Source organism: Nyctibius grandis, chromosome 14 (assembly GCF_013368605.1).
Source record: "Nyctibius grandis isolate bNycGra1 chromosome 14, bNycGra1.pri, whole genome shotgun sequence".
Classification (NCBI taxonomy): Eukaryota; Metazoa; Chordata; class Aves; order Nyctibiiformes; family Nyctibiidae; genus Nyctibius; species Nyctibius grandis.
In genome coordinates, this window is record NC_090671.1 from 14187257 (window position 1) to 14205160 (window position 17904).

The following is a 17904-nucleotide window of genomic DNA, read 5'->3' on the forward strand; positions in this document are numbered from 1 at the left end:
AGACATATAGCATCAATTATATGCCAACAAAGTAGAAAGCAGAAAAAAATAAAGAAGTAAACAAGTGATTGGTTAGTAAGTACTCGTAGCTGTAGGTACTAATAATATATTTAGCACAAATGGTTCTAACAATTTAGTCAGATATTGCTAGACAGACAGGAAAATTAAGTTTTAAAGTATTTGCATTCCTGGTTAGAAGTTCATCTGAATGCTCCTCCTCCTAAATATTTTGTTTTCTTTCTACAGGTCTACCAGCCTTTAATGGAATTACACATAAAATGCTTTCGAAACATTTAGTGCCAGCTTCTGTTTCATGTTATTAAGTGTCACAGGGTACAATGAGATTCAAGTACCTACTTCAGTAAGTGTTCAAAAAGTGTATGCAACTTGAACCTTGCACGTCTACTTTTGGAACTCACCAAAATTCCACAGCTGCTTAACGCTGCCCATCTTTTAAGTACCTCACCTAAATGGTACACTCCACAGCCAGCTACTAACCTTAATGCCAGGACCACGTTCTCAAGATCACTTCCGTCAAAAGAAACTTCCTTCATTGAACACAGAAGTTCTAGTTCTTTCATCTTGCTCTAAAGAAAGTGGAGGAAAAGGATGAGCGTGTATTGAGAGAGCAGCATGAAGCATGAGCACACCCAACAGCCACAGTGCTCACCTCATTGAAGTGATAATCGTAAAAGAATGGGACATTGTTCTCCAGCTTCCCATGCATGGCGTCATCTACCTCATTCTGCCATTTCTGCTCCAGCTCGGCCACACTCTAATAAAGAGACAAAAATAACACTGCAGTTGTTCATCTTAAGGAGTAGAAGAGATCTTAAAAGACAAAGTCTAAGTACATTTTGTCTTCTATCTCTAAAATGCTGTTAATACAACTTTATTCTCCAAAAAAGCCTTCTTTTTAATGTAATTTTATTGTTACCTGCAATTGTCTCTCCATGGCATTCAGCTTCTTAAAGGTTTCTCCCATAATTTTACAAAGTAAGTCGTATTCTTCAGCATGTTCTTCCTGATACTGGAAATTTATCAGGGACTGGAGTGCATCAACCAAATTCAGATGTTTAATCACACATGAAACTACCATCTCCTCCATTACTTCTGGCTGAATCACTTCCCTAGGGTTACAGGTAAAGTCAAACTGATTAAGCAAGAATAACAGACAACCTCTGACAACTCATATTTACAATTCACTAGATGCTGCATTCACAAACAAGTATTTACAGAATATTAAATGCACACCATCATACATGACAGGCATGCTGCATCCTCACCATTGCTTTTTTAGCTCACTTACTTTGGCACCAAACATTTCAAACAAGAAAAGTCAAGTTAGAAAAACAGAGTGAAACAACAACTACTTACTTTATACTAGGTCTAAATTGAGGCCGAGCACGTCCAGAAATTTCCCTGAGTTTTATCATGATTCCTGGAGGCAGCCTAATTCTAGGCAGATCAAAATAGTGTCCAACAGGAGGCACTAGAACATCAGAAGGATATGTAAATTCTCTATCTTCATCTATAGTAAGAGGCAATGGAGAAGGACTTGGTGTAAGGGCAGGAGATATTACACCATTAGCTTCCACCTGCCACTGGCACCTGGAAAGATAAACACAGATGAAAAGGATTTTTTAAATTCTTTTTTTTCCTAACTATCCCCCCTCATTCAGACAGACACATCAGTCAACACCACATTACAAAGACAAGACGATATAGTAACATATTAAGTGTGGCTTGTACCAAGCGTAGCCCAATCCTCCTCTACTTACTCTAAAGAAAACTTCTATTCTATAGAATATTTTCTTAGTTTTAGGCAACACAGAACTGCTGAACAAACTGCGCAGGAAAAATTATCAAAACAATCACCTTAGAACCAGAGACTTGAGCACAACTACAAAAGTCACCTTCCCTCAGAAAAAAAACCCATATGGGAACTCAGATCACATTTTTTATTTTTTTTTTTTTACCTTTGTAATAGTTTAGATCTTAAGAGCTCTTGACACGTTTCTTCATCTTTGGTAATTTCTGGTCCATTGTATAATATTCGCAGCATAGAACAAGCTAACACAGAAAGGCCAAGTGCCAGGTCAACTAAGAACGGCAAGCCTCCTGACACGTCCTCTGAAGACTCCTGTAGTAGGAACAGTGATAAGTTGAACTAATTAATGAACCATGAAGTCCTTCCCCAATATATTTCAAGATAGGAGATTTTATAGATATTTATATATAATCTTATATAAGAGAGATATCTATCATATGTCGCTTACACAGAGGTATACTGAAAAAATGCTTTAACAATTTAAAGCCATATATAAGAACGACTCAAGACAAGAAACAAAGGATTTAAACATTATTTTCCTGAACCAAGAGAGAAAATAAAAGGTAAACTTATTTTTGGTTCAGTCATTTTTTGGCCTGCAGATCTGTTATCTCACAGATCTAGTCTTAGCTTCCCAGTTTTGGGATTCAAGTTTCCTTTTGTCTGATCCCAGCATCCCTCCCCTCTCTTCTTTATAGGCTGGAATCATCATTCCCTCATTAAATCTCCACTTTCCAGGTTGTTACAAGATAACCCGTCTCTCCTACGAAATCCTGATCTATAAGCAGCAAGAGATACTAAAGTGACTTTATCCAAGTCCAGTGCCACTGACAAGAGAGAGATAAGACATATTTGATAATAACTATCTTCATAAAACCCTAAGCATGCTACAGACCACGCCACAGGGTATCTCTAGCTGGGAAAGCCAAATGTCTAAAACTCAGGTCCTTTATACTGGAAAAGATTTTGGCAAGAAGACAAATAATAAGTAAGCTATTACTGTTTTAAATTTCAAACGCTAACTTACGACTTTGAGTACATTTCTATTTCATCTGAAGGGCGTTAACAGACAGAAGATAAACTGAAGCTGAACCTATCCCGTGGAAAGGGTCATGTTTGAGTACCTGTGCTCGAACAGTGCAAGCAAAGCCCCACATAGCTTTGTCTGGAGTGTTGTGCTCACGGCCACTCCGCATTTCAAAGGAGAAGGTGACTGTATCTCCTTCCACCTTCAAATTTTGATGGGGAGGAGGAGGGGAAAAAAAAAGAAGATACATTTAAGAATTGAGGCAAACAAATAGGTTTTGCATAAAAGTGGCTTATTTTATGGATTAATGTTTTTGACGATAGTTAGCTAAGTATTATTTTCATCTCCAATTATATACTCTGATAGAAGAGTCTTCCCTTTTTATAAGGATATCTTTTAGCAGACAGTTTGATTTTAATTTTGCTCCTGGCTAACTATAGTAAAACAAACAAAAAAACCCCCCACAGTAGTTGTAGAATCAAAAGTAGAATTTATCAGCCTGTGTTACTCAGCCTTGATTTTCATCTAAACGCTTTCATTATTTGTCTGCAAGAAACCATGCAATAATCAACAGTTTTCTTCCTGAAGGAAGACAGACAAGCTCTTCAAGGAGAAGAATGTCAACACATTAACAGAAGAGTTTGCTAAAAGAGAAGTACAAAAATCTATGTCTGAAAAATAAATTAAATTCCATTAATTGTGAACAACGGAGCGCTTGTCTGAAATTGCTTTACAGTTTATTACCTCTTGGTTTCTTTTTGAAATTATTGTTATGTATATAAGCCCACTTTTAGTGTGGGACAATGTAGCAGCACAAACACATAAGAAAAAAATCATACTGCATATAGTCTAAGGGAACATACTGCAAAACTCTTGAAATACTGAAGTTTCAAGAAGTTTCAGGGGTTTTTCTGACTTAACTTTATTGCCAGAAGCATCCAATGTAATTTTAAAACCCAACACAAACGGCTGGAAAGTTGCTACATTTACTACTTGCCATATTTGGGGGTTACTGTGAAAAAAAAATGTGGTCATGCCAACAGACTTTAAGAAAATATGCACAGCACAAGAATTTCTCCTAGGAAGATATACTTATGAGAACAGTAGTGCCATTAGAGACCCCAGGACTGAAACACACCAATAATGAACTCCAGTACGACATAACAAAACAAGATAAGCCCTAAGAGAAGCATCACATATAACATAGAGCTGAATATAGTTACTCCCCAAGGACATAACAACCCACTTAAGTAGTGATCTCATCATGGATAACCATACACTTAAAAGCTTGGATTTCATTGCTATAAGGGTTCAAAATGGACACAACATGGTTTCCAAAGGGATTTTTCTATGTGAAATATTGTTGGATTATAATACTGTACCTTTACTAAGTCTTTCGGCCAACCAGTTCCTAAGACACTACGGCTGCCATATCCCAGTGTATTGCCTCCATACTCAGCAACCTTCCTACTGTTTGTGTTAGGACCAGCATAGATCACCAACTTCAAAACATAAAATACACTGTTAGACTGTAAGAGAAAAACAAGAAAATCTAATAATAATAATAATACTTAGCACTTACACCGCGCTTTATATTTTCAAAGCGCTTTATCAACATTAACAAATCCTCACAACAGCCCTGTGAGGTGAGCAGGCAAGTATTATTATCCCCATTTTACAGATGGGGAAACTGAGGCAGAGAGGAAATTGAGTGACTTGCCCTCGAGGTCACACAGCAAGTCAGCAGCAGAACTGGGAGTAGAAATGAGGAGAAATCCTAACTTCCAGTCCTCATGCTGAGCTAACTAGAACATACTGCCTCTCTACCAATAAATGGATTGATCCTGCTCCCATCAAAGTTAATATTTTGTCAGTGACTTCAGTGGGAACATGACGAGACCCAAAGTTTTCTAGAGAAGTTTAACCAGTAATGGGTGACATTAATATTAAAGACGCTTATAAATAAATAATAGGAGTGAGTATCACAGGACTTGCTCTATGTCGAAGGATATATGGCAACAATCAGTAAGCAGCACAAGCAGCTCTCTGATTATACAAAGTAAATAAGTGCTATTAGTTGTGTTCTTTAAATTGAAAATACTTGTTCATATTAATCCATGTAAACAAGCCATTTATCATCAAGGAAAAAAAGTAACCTTTCCAGTTGTGCCCAGTTTAAACAAACTGTGCTGATCTACAAAGTAGGCAGATTAAAATTTGAGAAATATGGAATACTAAACAACAGCAAAAATGAGAAGAAAGTCAAACTTTGACAAATCTGAGCCATCATGAAACAAACTTAAAAAGATGGAAGAGTTGGTATGAATTTCTGAGGGGGAAAAAAACAAAACACACCCCCCCAACGCCATACCTCTGGAGCCTACTATATTTCTCCTATTTCCTAACTACTTTTGACATCTTTTAAGGAAACTTCCTCATTACAGAGCTTATCTCTTAACAAAAGATCCTCATAACTAATCAAGTTTTAAACACTGAAACAATCGTGGGATATTGTGTTCTGAAACAATACACAAGAAGAATTAAAGCATATATTCTTTTTGGATTGTTTCTTCAAGAGTAATAGAAATTAAACACAATAATTTATCTTCATCTTCCTGCCTTTTCATGGCAACAACTCTTTGTACATTTTCTATCATCTAGTCTTAAGAAGAAACTCAAGAATTCTTTTGGAAAGTTATTTATACTTGTGCCATACAAGAAATAACCTCTCTGCACCCCTGTACTTTACAGTCTTGAAGTAAGTAGACTGTGACATTACAGTGTACACTAATAAGCTCCTATCAATAAAAAACTCCTGCATTATCCTGATCACCAGAAATAAGGTGCCATGACAGACATGGGGCAGAAAAAACGACCAGGGGAAGTGCTGCTGATGGAAGTATATATGAAAGAAAGGATTTCTGAATTGGCCCTTGCTTACCTTATCGTAATCATATTGTGAAGAACATCTGTTGTCAAATCTAAGATATAAACAGCGGGCTCCTGGGATATGTACAGTTTCTTTAAATTTATAGTTATCCCTGACGGGATGAACTGTTTCTACAGTCTTCCCAGCAGCCCAGGGAGCAGGGATCTTCAAACCAGTAAGAAAACCTGGCTCTTCTTTCTCTTCCAGCATTCTGAAATTAAGAGTGAAAAATTAGTCCTAAAATTCAACACACAGATTTCTACTACACATGCAGACATCAAACTATAAAGTACCTAAAATCACCTCTCAGTATTAATACATAGTGACACAAAGTACTGACTCCTCACTTAGCTGCGTGTTTCTGCTTCTAAGCAGGAGCTGTGTAACTCTGAGCTGAGTCACAGGATTTAAATGCAGGACTTAAAATTGTTATATTTCTTCATGTAAATGAAACCATTTACTATTTTTCCAGTGTTTTTAATACAGTATCTCATGCTGCCAGAGCAATTTACATTTTCTCATTAAGGTCTTCCTTAGCCTAATTTATTGCAAGAGGAACATTTAGAACTAATTCCTATTGCTTGAAGTGGGGGAAAAAAACAAAACAAGCCATATCCTGTGCAAACAACCTGAAGATATTAATCATTTAATTCTATATGCAAAAAAAATTTATAACAAATTGCCTCTTATAAAGGCTTATATATCTCTAAGACAGCCTTACAAACCATTACAGCTTTGCCTTTGGGGAAAAAATAAAAAAGGAGAGACTGCTGCTTTAAGATTTATCCACAGCTATCGTCAAATGAACATTACAGGTAAGATATTTTATCCCATGAAAAGACCCAAAATGTAAAGAAAAATCACCTCTCATCAGGTAACAGCTTCCCCTTCTGTTCTGATGCACCACTGGGGGAACTGTTCAGTTCTGAGAAAACTGGAGACTGAGTCTTAAGCAGCAGTGCAGTCTGTGGCACAAAACATACAGCGTTAGAAACGTGCAAACAGTAAATAATTTTAAGATTTCACTATTGAAATACATATATTAACAATCACCCTGTATGTTGTTATTGACAATAAATCATTACTTAGTAGCTGTTGTACCAAGTCAAATTTAGTATTCAGCATTATCAGCTTTTGTAGCTGTCGAGCAATTCTTAAACTATGCTCTGTGGATCACCTCCTGCAGGAAGCTGACCAAGACCCACAGCACTGTAGGACACACATGCCACATGTTTTTTCCTTTGTGGACAACTGCTGACACAAAGACCATACCTGACTTGTGTAAAGAACCAGCTGCACCAGCTGAGGCATCAAGGCATCAGCCATGGTTAAAGTTTGCAAATTTGGATGCATGAGAGATGTCAGCAGGACGGGAAGCAGATGACCAAGCATAGTAGCCTTTGTAATTTGCTCCAGGCCTTTTAATCTGTAAGGAGAGTTGAGGTTTACATAGTAACAACTATATTCAGAGTATCACTACTATTTTTAGTCATCTGTTTAATCTTGTAACAGACTAGGTAAGCAGGCAACTCAAAATTTAGCAGAGAACATTTGCATTATATTTAAAAAAAAAAAACACATAAAAAACTTAGTATCTTGAAAACATTACAATTTCTCCAAAGTGCTACTGTCCCAGTCTTTGCTGTCAATTCTTCCTAAGCAACGACAGTCCAGAAGACATAAATCAAAAGTTTAATAATTACTTAGAAAATTACAAGCTCCCATGGGCATGGGATGAAAGTCCACATCAAACACAAATGTATTTGTTCAGTATGTATCAGGCTCCTAGCACACATAGCTCAAAGGACTTAGAGTCTGTAGCTACAAAAATACATTTGAGCATGAAACCCAGCTGAAAATATCTCAAAGGAATTGTGTATTGTCAATAAACAAAACTAATCTTGCAGGCACAGAAAAGCATAGGAACTGAAACCTGAAACACAGCTGGGAAAGGGAGGTGGTTGTTAAACTAGAGAAAAGGTTCACAGCTTTTGTTTACATCTCATTCCCAACACATATTTTTAAGCAGAGGGGAGACAGGGAAGGGAAAGGTGACGCTCTCTGATGAAACATGCAGGATACCACAACAACATCCAAGACTTGTCGTGGGTAAAATATCTAGCCCAGCTACTAGAGATGCAATAGTCAGGAATTTAAAAATAAAAAAAATTGCCCTATCTTACAGGAATATTCCCAGCTGGCTAACTACAGTTTGTGTCCAGTTACCGTGCTCATAAACGCCATCGTAACTGAGTACAACCTTACCAATCTGAAGTTTCTGTAGATTGTCAAGCTAGGAGTACTGACATGGAGAGTCTGATTCTAAATCCTTCAAAAGGTAAGTGCTAAGCAAAGGCAATAGTAAGAAACAGTTCCTACACACCCAAAGCTCAAGCATGAAGTTTTAAAGAACAAGTAATGCTACCTGTGCTTTTACAACAAGCCACAAAAAGCAACAGTTTATTGTTTTCATACGTGTCCTACCTTTGCTCTCTATCAGCAATGTCACTGTTTATTAGTGCTGTAGTGACTTGTTGCAGCATTTCTAAGACTTCATCACATCCTGTCAGAATTTGTGTAGCGAGAGACAAAATGCTGGTCTTTAGCTCCTAGGTACAAAAAGAATTATAGGATACTTAAATTCTTAGAGAATACAAAAAAGGACAACAGAACAAAACGATGGATTTCCAAATTAAAATAATGATAATGTGACCTGGCAGGCCTGCAGCAGTAGATTCATCCAAGACTTAAATTTGATTAATGCTAAGCCCCAAAGTGCTGGGAGAAACTAGGTGCATATTTTACAGGATGCACATCCAGTTTCTAGAGGGAAGGAATCCCCAAGTCCAGCACAGAAGAGAGAGCTGTTAGCCAGCCAAGGTACAGCACTGGTGACAGAATGTCCTAGCAGGTATGAGGATCACTGTAGAGAGAGAAACTGAACAATGAAAACATGGATGAATAGTGAGACAAGAAAAGTACTACAATATTTAGCATTTACTCAATGAACCTGAACAAGTAACTTTCAACTGCAGCAGATTACAAGCACAGAAAGTCTCAAAGAGCAGCAGACAAAACCAGCTTAACAAACAATACCACAAATTCAGAAGTCAATACTATTATAGAAGAATAGTTATTGTTACAAAAACTATGACAAGACAGTCTGCATGCTAGGACAAAGCCTGGCTTCTACAAGTTCATTCAAGACTATTCCAGCATTAATATGAAATTACACCATTTTAATAAACCTGATATCAACAAAACAACCACTGGCTGTGAACCTTGTCCTCTAACAGTTTCCTTGCTACAAACATTAGTCACACTATTTCAGACAACAGATGTAGGTGGCTCTACATGAGCTTTGTAAGTTAAAACTGAAAAAAAGCAGAAGCCAGGTAAGGCAAACGAGAAAACCCTTCCCTATTTAAATCTGAAAAACATTTTTTTCAAGGACCATCTAAGTGATTTGGAGAAGAGAAAGCGGGGGGGTAGTGTGTCCAGAAATAACTCCTGGCATACGAGTTTTCTTACTAGCACACATTAATTAAAACACATTTTAAACTTCATTATATGTATATTTAGGAAGGGAAGTGTCTGCTCTCACTGACAATAGAGAACCCAAGCTGGAATACTGAACACAGAACAACTGCAGACTTCAGCTGGAGAACACAAAAAACCTGTCTGCAGTAATTTAACTATATCCAGATGAAAAGAACCAACAAAACAGCGTAAGTAGAATGCACTGCAGAAACAAGGTGCCACAGGAACACTGACTGTAGAGAGCCATACTAGAATAAAACTTGGTGTTTACCTGTACCTTCAATGTCTCTCCCTGCAAGGAGCTGTCACTGTCATCATTTTCATCAGGTTTAATCAAAATAGTGTTACTGAGGAGGTGGTTCTGTACAGCCATCAGGTACCGCAAACACGAAGATGCAGCCTTTAACATAAATAAGTACACTTCACATTATCTAAATCCTTTCAACAACCTTGATTCAGGCAATCCTTGTACTTTGAAATATAAAAGAGGAAAAAAGTTGAGGGAGAGGACAAGCAAAAGCAAAAAATAATTTCCCTTGAACAGAAATTTTTTTTTTGCTGATTTAACTCAAGCTTGTTAATTCATATTTAAGAGAAGAAACTGGTTGCAAAATACTGAACTTTGTGAAACAACTTGCAAAACATAAAAAAGCAGTATCATTTTATTCAAGTATGTAACATTAGGGTAATATTCAAGTACTGTAACATTAATTAATTCTTCAAAGATAATGCCACCACAGAGCTAAATTTAATTCACATTCCTGAAGATGATGGTTCTGTGCTACTACTCCTTTCCCATCCTCCTGCAGGCCATGACTTTGTCCCCTCCCCAGTGTTTGCATGCACGCTCACTTGCCTTTGCCATCAATCAGATCAGGGAGCTGATCCTGCTGAAAACATCTATGCACACTGTCATGATTAAATAATGTCAACTTTCACTCATTTTTGTCTGTAAATGACAATCCTTTCTGCTTGTATGAATCATTATACACAACTGTGGAAGGAGTTTAGTTTGGTTTTAAGTCGTTGTAATGCTTCGAAGATGAGATACACAAACTTCCTTTAAATTGAAACAGCTACCAGAGCAATTGGAAAATATATCCACACATAAACCTGTTTTAGCACTGCTGTATGATTTACTTTGCTGTAAGAAATTGTTTCTTCCTTCCCTGCACAGCACAAACAAAAGACATTCTTTTCCTGTATTTGTTCAGACACACAACTACAAAAGTTTCACCTCTATACACTCAGTGAAGATGATAGATTTAATGGGGAAAAGACGACAAAGGCAAATACACTTTTATCAAAATACATTTTACTTACAGGCACAGTTGAAAGAAGCCTTTGAAAATCATCTTTAGATACAGTTTGGCACTTGGTGATTAAGACACAAGATTCTCGGACAACAATCTTGAGAATGTAGTGCAACAGCTCATCATTTAGTCTTCAAAAAATGCAGGAAAGATGCAAAATTTTAATAGTCTAATTAGGGTGTACTTTGTATAGCTCATCTCAAAAGTCTCTGAAGCTGTATCACAAATTATGTGAAACCAAAACAAATATCTGTTCAACTTCAGAAATTCAGACACAAAGCAAACCAGGCCTGAAATGTTTAAACAATCAATACAGCAGATGACCAGGGATCTCCTGCACTGCGCTGATACCCATCTATGACTTCTAATGACTCCTAGAAAAGGACTCCTCCCAACTTGAACACATACTTGAGGCTGACAGTTTTACAGCTGAAAAGTCACTTAACATAGTGATATGGAGAGCAATGTCATAATATCGTACTTTTATCACCCGCATTTACCCTATGTGTGGTAAGTAGCAGTGAACCCAAACCTCAGTTTGTGTACAGAAGTCTCCAAAATTTCCCCTAAAATGTCAAGCCTCTCCCTCCCTCGTCCTAATGAAATTCTACCCACTATGGACACAAAGATAATATTTCAGTTCACACTGCCAGTAAGATAACAAGCAATTTCAGCAGAATTTTATGCAACTTTACCTAAAGTAACAAAAACATACTTTATAAATGGGGAGGAGGGGGAGCGTATTGTTGCATTTTACCTATAATGATCATCATCTTCACTTCCAAATCTGTTGTTCTGAAGCTGTTCAGCTAAATTAGTCAGGATAACGTCACGAAGTTGAGACAGACCACTATTTCTCTCTCCTAAAATGGAATGCAAAAATTTTTGCAAAACAGCATTTTACAGAATTAATTTATTTTTATTTCCTCAAATATCTTGCTTAATATATGCTGCTTCTCAGACATTATTGTATTTACAGTGTAACCCAATTCCCTGTTGATATTAGACTGTTAAAACTTACTCTACACGTAGCACTGTTTTAAATTCCAAAGGCTCTGACGCATGAGCACATTCCTACGAAGTAACAAATTACTGTACATCAGCTGCTTCCAAGTCCAGTCTCCCATTTCATGGTGAATGCAAGCAGATTATTACTCTTTCACTAAGCACTAAAAGTGCCTCTGGTTACTGTGTAACTGCCATGCGTAATGCTAACTGCTAACCAGGTGTTCTAAAACACAACCTGGACAAGAAAACGGTACTATTAGTGACAAAAGAGAACTTTAATCCTTTTTCAATTTCAAACAGCTGCCTGATTAAGACAAATTTTCCTTTTCTACACCTGCCATATGCTTGACCATGCAGCCATTCAGAAAGCAGCTTCAGAATCTGAAGCATTCCGTAATTTCCTAGAACAGGATGGGTTTAAAGTAGACGAGTGCTCAATATTCTGAACTGTTCTCCCTCCAGAGACTGAGAAATATTTTCACTTTTTGTTTCAATTAGGAAAAAAAACACTCTCACATGTCAATAAGACATTCTCACCTTCAGTTAAGACCAATTTCAATAAATTATTGATTTCTGCTTCTCCAGGATACAGGATATTTAAACCAGAGCTAAAGAAAAAATAAAACCATGTATTACTTAACTTATTTAAAAGTGAACAAAATAATTTCAACAGACATGTGGAAATGGCATCACAGAGTCTCAGCTTAGTATCTGATGTAACATTTAGAATGACTATGTAATAGCTTCTTCCAACTTAAAAAGGCATTCTCCATATTTTAACATTTTTTATTATTCATAAAATAAGCAGCGCCTTTCTCCAGAAGTCTCTTTTAATCAACTATATTTTATTGTTTAGGTCTCAATGCTTCTTCAAGAGCTATTTGCCTCCCTCTGAGAAACTCCACATTAATCACTTGTATACATGACAGCACAACCATTTTTTCAAGAAACAGATGTCAGAAAAAAATGGATGATGGTCTAGAGAACAACTCAAACAACTCTGGTGATGGGGTAAGAGCTGTGGTTTATTTGTGATAAGCACAGAGGAAAACGCAAGAGACTGTAATCAAGAAGTCACTAGTGTTGCAGTTTTATACTTATTAAAGACTGGCTCCTTATAGAAGTCTTAGTTTAAATTAAGCAGAAGATTCTAGAAGTAGCCCTTTGGAAACAACACAGCTACACATAAATACCCTTGGGGAGGCGTTTTTCCCTCTAACTGGTGATGAACTTTGTCCTTTCTACATGAATTACCACATCAAGATACAAGATCACAATCACTTAAAGGAGTACTTCGTGACGGTCTGAAGCGTTGAAACTATTCTGCAGACTTTTTCTTCTCTTCCCCTTTTCTTTTTCTACAACACTCTCATAGAAAAGAAAACTGGTATGTTCTTCAGCTTCACACTGAGAGCAGAGATTATTGCAGCTTCCCTCCCTCTGGCTCATGCTGACCAACTTGCGACACAAACATCAGGAAAAGTTATTACACCTTGCAAGCTAAGTCTGAGGTTTCCATTGGTATCAGAATCCCTCAATGAAAAAACAGGAGGAAGGAGATATTACCTAATCCCCACCCCTGATTTTTTTTACAAGTCATTGGAGGATAGCGAGCTAAACAAGGGGAAAAGGCAGCAGCTGTCCATACAGTTGACAGGACACGCTTTTCCCCATCAAAAAGCAAGACCCTGAAATGCTAGATAATTGTACTAAAGATAGGCTGTTCTTCTTCACTCACAGAATGCATAAAGCCACTGAAATTTGGAATGTTGTGATTCACACAAGAAAAATGCAGGTTGATCTTCAGAAGGTTTTGTTCTCAACCTTTGGAGCACCTCCCACTTGAAAGCAGATTATATTTGTACTCAGGACGCTTGAGACAGCGTTCCTTGTCCTTGAGATGTACGTTACCTCGTTTTCATGATACACAATCACACTTGATACATCAAGACATACTGTATTCCCCTTATTCCACAGATATAAATCATAATAATTTTAAACATACTATGTCAACCTAGATTTTATATTAATTTAAAATTAAATCGCTGAATACAATTCGAATGTTCATTTGTTACAACACTTTCAAATAACCTAAAAATCTAAGTTAAGTTTAATTTGACAAAACAGATACTTACCTAATAGCTAGGCAAACCTCCTTCTGAATTTCAGAGCAGATCTGATCCCTTGGTGCCATCAGTAACTGCCAAAGCAGCAGGCCAGACCTTCTAACAATATCCCTGTTTCTTTCGGTTTGTGGGCTGAAGAAAAATTTAAAAACCACCTAAGAAAAATTAAACACAACAACATTAAAAACTTAAACACTGTTCACATTAACTCTTTTCCTGCAGTCAGTTTCTCAAACTATTTGTCTAGGTCACTAGAAATCTCAGAGTCAGAAACTGACTTTGGATTTCCAAAATTTGGGCTAGCACTTGAGCACCAAGAGAAACGCTCTTTCTTTTTCCATCCCCTTGGGGGGGAAAAAGAAAGAAAAAAAGAAAGAAATAAGGAAGAAACCTCTCTGGATTTTATTTTATTCTGTAAAGGTGGCAATTACATTTAAATTAGGACTCAAATGGGTGTATAAGATGCTACAAAGCCACTGCTAGGTCAGTCTCCATTAAATTGAATGCAATGGAGAAAAAATTAAAAACTAATAAAACCAAGTGGTTGCCTGTATTCTAAAACAACTTTTTTTTTTAGTGTTTATTGTGAAGTACATTTAGGATGCCCTTGTACCTGAAAGACAACAAGGATGCAGCGTATTATACAAGTATCTCCATTCACCATAGCTTTTTCCATAATATCACAAATACTGCTGAGATGATGTGCTTCAATTGGATGTTGCTTGCCCAAAAAATTTGTTATGGGAAGATTGTTGCTGGCTGCGAGCAGGTTGAGTTGGTGGATACACATGGCACCAACATGGTGCAGTAACTGGTTAATCACCTCATTTGTGGTTATTGCATCCCCTAGAAGGAGAAAAGCAGTTCAAGTGCTGTCTACAAACACAGACTACAGCTTAGCATTTGCTTCTAAAATGCAATATATCATCATCATCGTCATCTCCTCTAAGTTCAGGACACATGCCCACATGATAAACAAAACTACCCACATCACTTTTTAATGGGCTAAAGGTAACAAGAATCTGGAAGCTTCCAAACACGTCTCGCTTTTTGCGTTCTCCTTTCTTAAAGCAAAGATAAACCATGACCAGTATTTACAAACAACTTCAAGAATGAACTCAGCTTTTAATATAAAATTTCAGAAGGTGGTTTCTGTATATTTATTCTATGATGGTTGCACATTTCACTTTCACTTTGTATAAAATGCTGACTCGTGGGTTTACCTCACCTTTGGGCTCTGCGATGACGTGACTCACTCCCAGTCTCTGACACACACAATGGAACGCCTGGTTCCCAGGATTACACCACTGATCAATATAATCATTAGAGCACGTCCATATCATGTTATTCATAGTATCATAACAGGCACCTAAGAAAAGGAAAATATTTTGCACATCAAATTTTAGAATGTTTGTTAGAAAACCAGACTGAAGTATTTTTATAGCAGATATAAATCCGAATTATCTGCTTTAAAAGTTCTCTGTCATGTGACAGCACTTTAATAACAATGCACTGGAATGAAAACCAAGGAATGAAGTGAATGTACATCCCTTTTAATATTTCAAGTAAATATACAACAGCATCCATTTCAGTTAAATACTTCAGTTCAAAATACACCATTCAAAAAAGTCCTGAAAAAAGCACTCATGAAGTTTCAGTCATAAAGCAATAAGGAAATCAGAAATACCTCCAAGTTCTTTCCACCTAACATGCACTTATGTATTTTCAAATCTAGAGCTAAGACACAACTTTGTAGCACCTTACAGCATGAGCAGGGTATAAAAATCAGACTTCTTTCAAGATTGTTTTCTGCTACAGACAACACTTTTCTTGAGCTTATGTGCAGCTGAAACTGCAAAAGCAAGATATTGGAAATTCCTTCAGGGAATTCTGAACTTCCAAAATGTTAAATTTACAACATTTCACCACAGACATGAAATTCCACCAGCTGCAGAGTTCCTTACTACAAATTAAAATCCATGTAGATTATTTAGAACCTAAGGGCTGGATACATCTAGTTCTGAAAATATTCCCAGAAAACAGATCAACTTCTTACCGAGTCCTGGAACTAGAGCACCACGTCCAAGGGAGCTTCCCGCAGCATCAATGAGATCTGCTCTGCTTGTGAACTGCCCATCCGAGATATTGAACACCAAGCTTGAAGCAAGAACTAGAGAGAAAAAAATCCCCAATAAATTTCTGAGAAGTTTATTGTATTTCAGAAAACCAAGGACTTCAAATCTGCCACAAATGTATCCAACTTACTTTTTAAAGATGTCAAAGCACTCGTTCCTCCAAAAAGCGAGCGTGTGGCAGAACTGCCTGATCCACCCGGGGGTGGCACCAACATCACCAAGTACGTTCCACACGTGTATATCGGAGTCTTCCTCAACATTTTCAGGGGCAGCCCGCAGCTAGTGTTTGCAGCTGAAATATTAAACAGAAAAATACAACACAAACACTTATTTCTTCATTACATGAAAAACTCATAATAACAGGCAGCAAATAAGGCAGATTCCTATTTAAGGCTGCAAAGAAATCAGTGTGGAAAGTCATTTAAGCTACATTTTGCAGCACTCAGAAGTTGCTTTAGGAAGTTGTATATAGGGGTGGCCTCATAATCTCACACGCTCAGCATCAATCCCCAAAAGGACACAGAGTTTCACAGGTAATTTAACAAAAGAGAACATAAAAATTAAAAAAAAAAAAAAAAAAAAAAAAAAGGCAATCTCTAATTTCCAAACCAGGAAAATTGGAGCCTAAAATTTAAGTACAAAACTGTTTTAAGAATTGTATTCTGATAAACATATTGAAAGCAGTATCTTAGAACCAAATAACCTTATAACATAGATATCATTTGAGATTCACTATGCATTTGCTATTTTAAGTTCTCCTGCTCCACATGAAACACACACAGCCATAATGATCTAGCTCCTGCCACAGTTAATCAACACTTTTCTGAGCCCTGACTAAAGAATTATCCAAGAATAACCACTTATTCTTCTTCTTCTGTAGCACTCTAGTTGTTAAGTGGCAAAACACAGCCTTTAAAATAGCTCTTCAGGCTAACTCTGACAATTTCCCTGTAAGCATATCTATTTCCTGTATACTTCATTTTTATGGAAACACCTTTAGTTGTTTAAAATTGAAGAAAGAAAACTCATGTGCGTATGAAGGAAGAAGCGAAGTAATTCAGGATAAACTGAATAAAATCTTAAGACAAATCTTACAAAACTCCAGATCATCCTGAAAACCACCAACGCTGTTCATTGAAGATTCTCTAATTAACTTGGGTAGTTTCAGAAAGCCCATAAAAGAATACTCAATTGTGCAAATTACCTCAAAAAAGTAAAATTACCTCCAATTCATAATATCCAATTTATTTGTGAAACAATAGTTGCATTTTCTAAACTACAGTCCACTTTTACATGACAATTAGAAGTTCAGTTGAACTGACAGCAGAGAAATGCAATTATCAGTTTGATCAAAGGTGGCATAAACCAGTCCTATAATGGAATACATGGGGAAAAAAGGGTGCTACAAGTATTCTTCCCATTTTTCATTACACTTTTCTCACAATCAATGCCTACTTTAGCAAAGGAACTTGTAATTCAAGCATTAAGCAAACACTGCATATCTACTTCAAACACTTATTTAGGAAAAAAATTGCATACTTTTTTTTTACATGTCCTAAGAGGTTAGTAAGTACTAGAACTGATACCATATGTGCTAAGAAACAAACCATGAAAAATTACTGAGAGTCAGTAAAACCTCTTCTGACCTGCTTGATCCTCTTTCAATGTATTGGAGATGGTAGAGCCAGTGAGAGCAGCCAGTGTTGCTGACGGGGAGGCTCGATACCGAGACAGCCTGCTCAGAAGCATCTCATTTATACTCTTTGCAGATTCACCCTCTTTTCTCATTAATATAATTCGTTCCTGTAGAGGATTTGCTACACATACACCATTTTCTACCTATTAAAATGGAGAGGGGGAAAAAAAAATACTTTTAGATACTGAAATCCATGGGAGACAGATTACCTTAACTCAACAAGACAACATATCAGGTAGGGATACAAACTTAAACTGTCAGAATTTCTGCAAAAAAAGTGTTATAAAAGCTAGACAGAT

General features: G+C 36.9%; 1 protein-coding gene across 7 annotated transcripts in view; it reads right to left on the bottom strand.

The window, feature by feature from the left end:
• Positions 1–17904, bottom strand: part of HECTD4 (HECT domain E3 ubiquitin protein ligase 4) — a 68519-nt gene that overhangs the window by 33976 nt on the left and 16639 nt on the right. For 2 of the 7 annotated variants that reach the window (XM_068412883.1, XM_068412889.1), the window contains 21 exons: positions 17556–17748; positions 16040–16201; positions 15831–15944; positions 15003–15143; positions 14388–14620; positions 13784–13929; positions 12186–12256; positions 11398–11503; positions 10651–10771; positions 9599–9727; positions 8272–8396; positions 7060–7213; positions 6652–6752; positions 5800–5998; positions 4241–4387; positions 2956–3060; positions 1980–2143; positions 1378–1611; positions 938–1130; positions 671–775; positions 499–587 (listed from right to left, as the gene is read on the bottom strand). In XM_068412883.1, coding sequence (XP_068268984.1) covers positions 499–587; positions 671–775; positions 938–1130; positions 1378–1611; positions 1980–2143; positions 2956–3060; positions 4241–4387; positions 5800–5998; positions 6652–6752; positions 7060–7213; positions 8272–8396; positions 9599–9727; positions 10651–10771; positions 11398–11503; positions 12186–12256; positions 13784–13929; positions 14388–14620; positions 15003–15143; positions 15831–15944; positions 16040–16201; positions 17556–17748 — 3032 coding nt within the window. The remainder of the gene's footprint in view (positions 1–498; positions 588–670; positions 776–937; positions 1131–1377; positions 1612–1979; positions 2144–2955; positions 3061–4240; positions 4388–5799; positions 5999–6651; positions 6753–7059; positions 7214–8271; positions 8397–9598; positions 9728–10650; positions 10772–11397; positions 11504–12185; positions 12257–13783; positions 13930–14387; positions 14621–15002; positions 15144–15830; positions 15945–16039; positions 16202–17555; positions 17749–17904) is intronic. The other 5 variants (XM_068412887.1, XM_068412886.1, XM_068412884.1 and 2 more) reach the window with 5 other exon arrangements.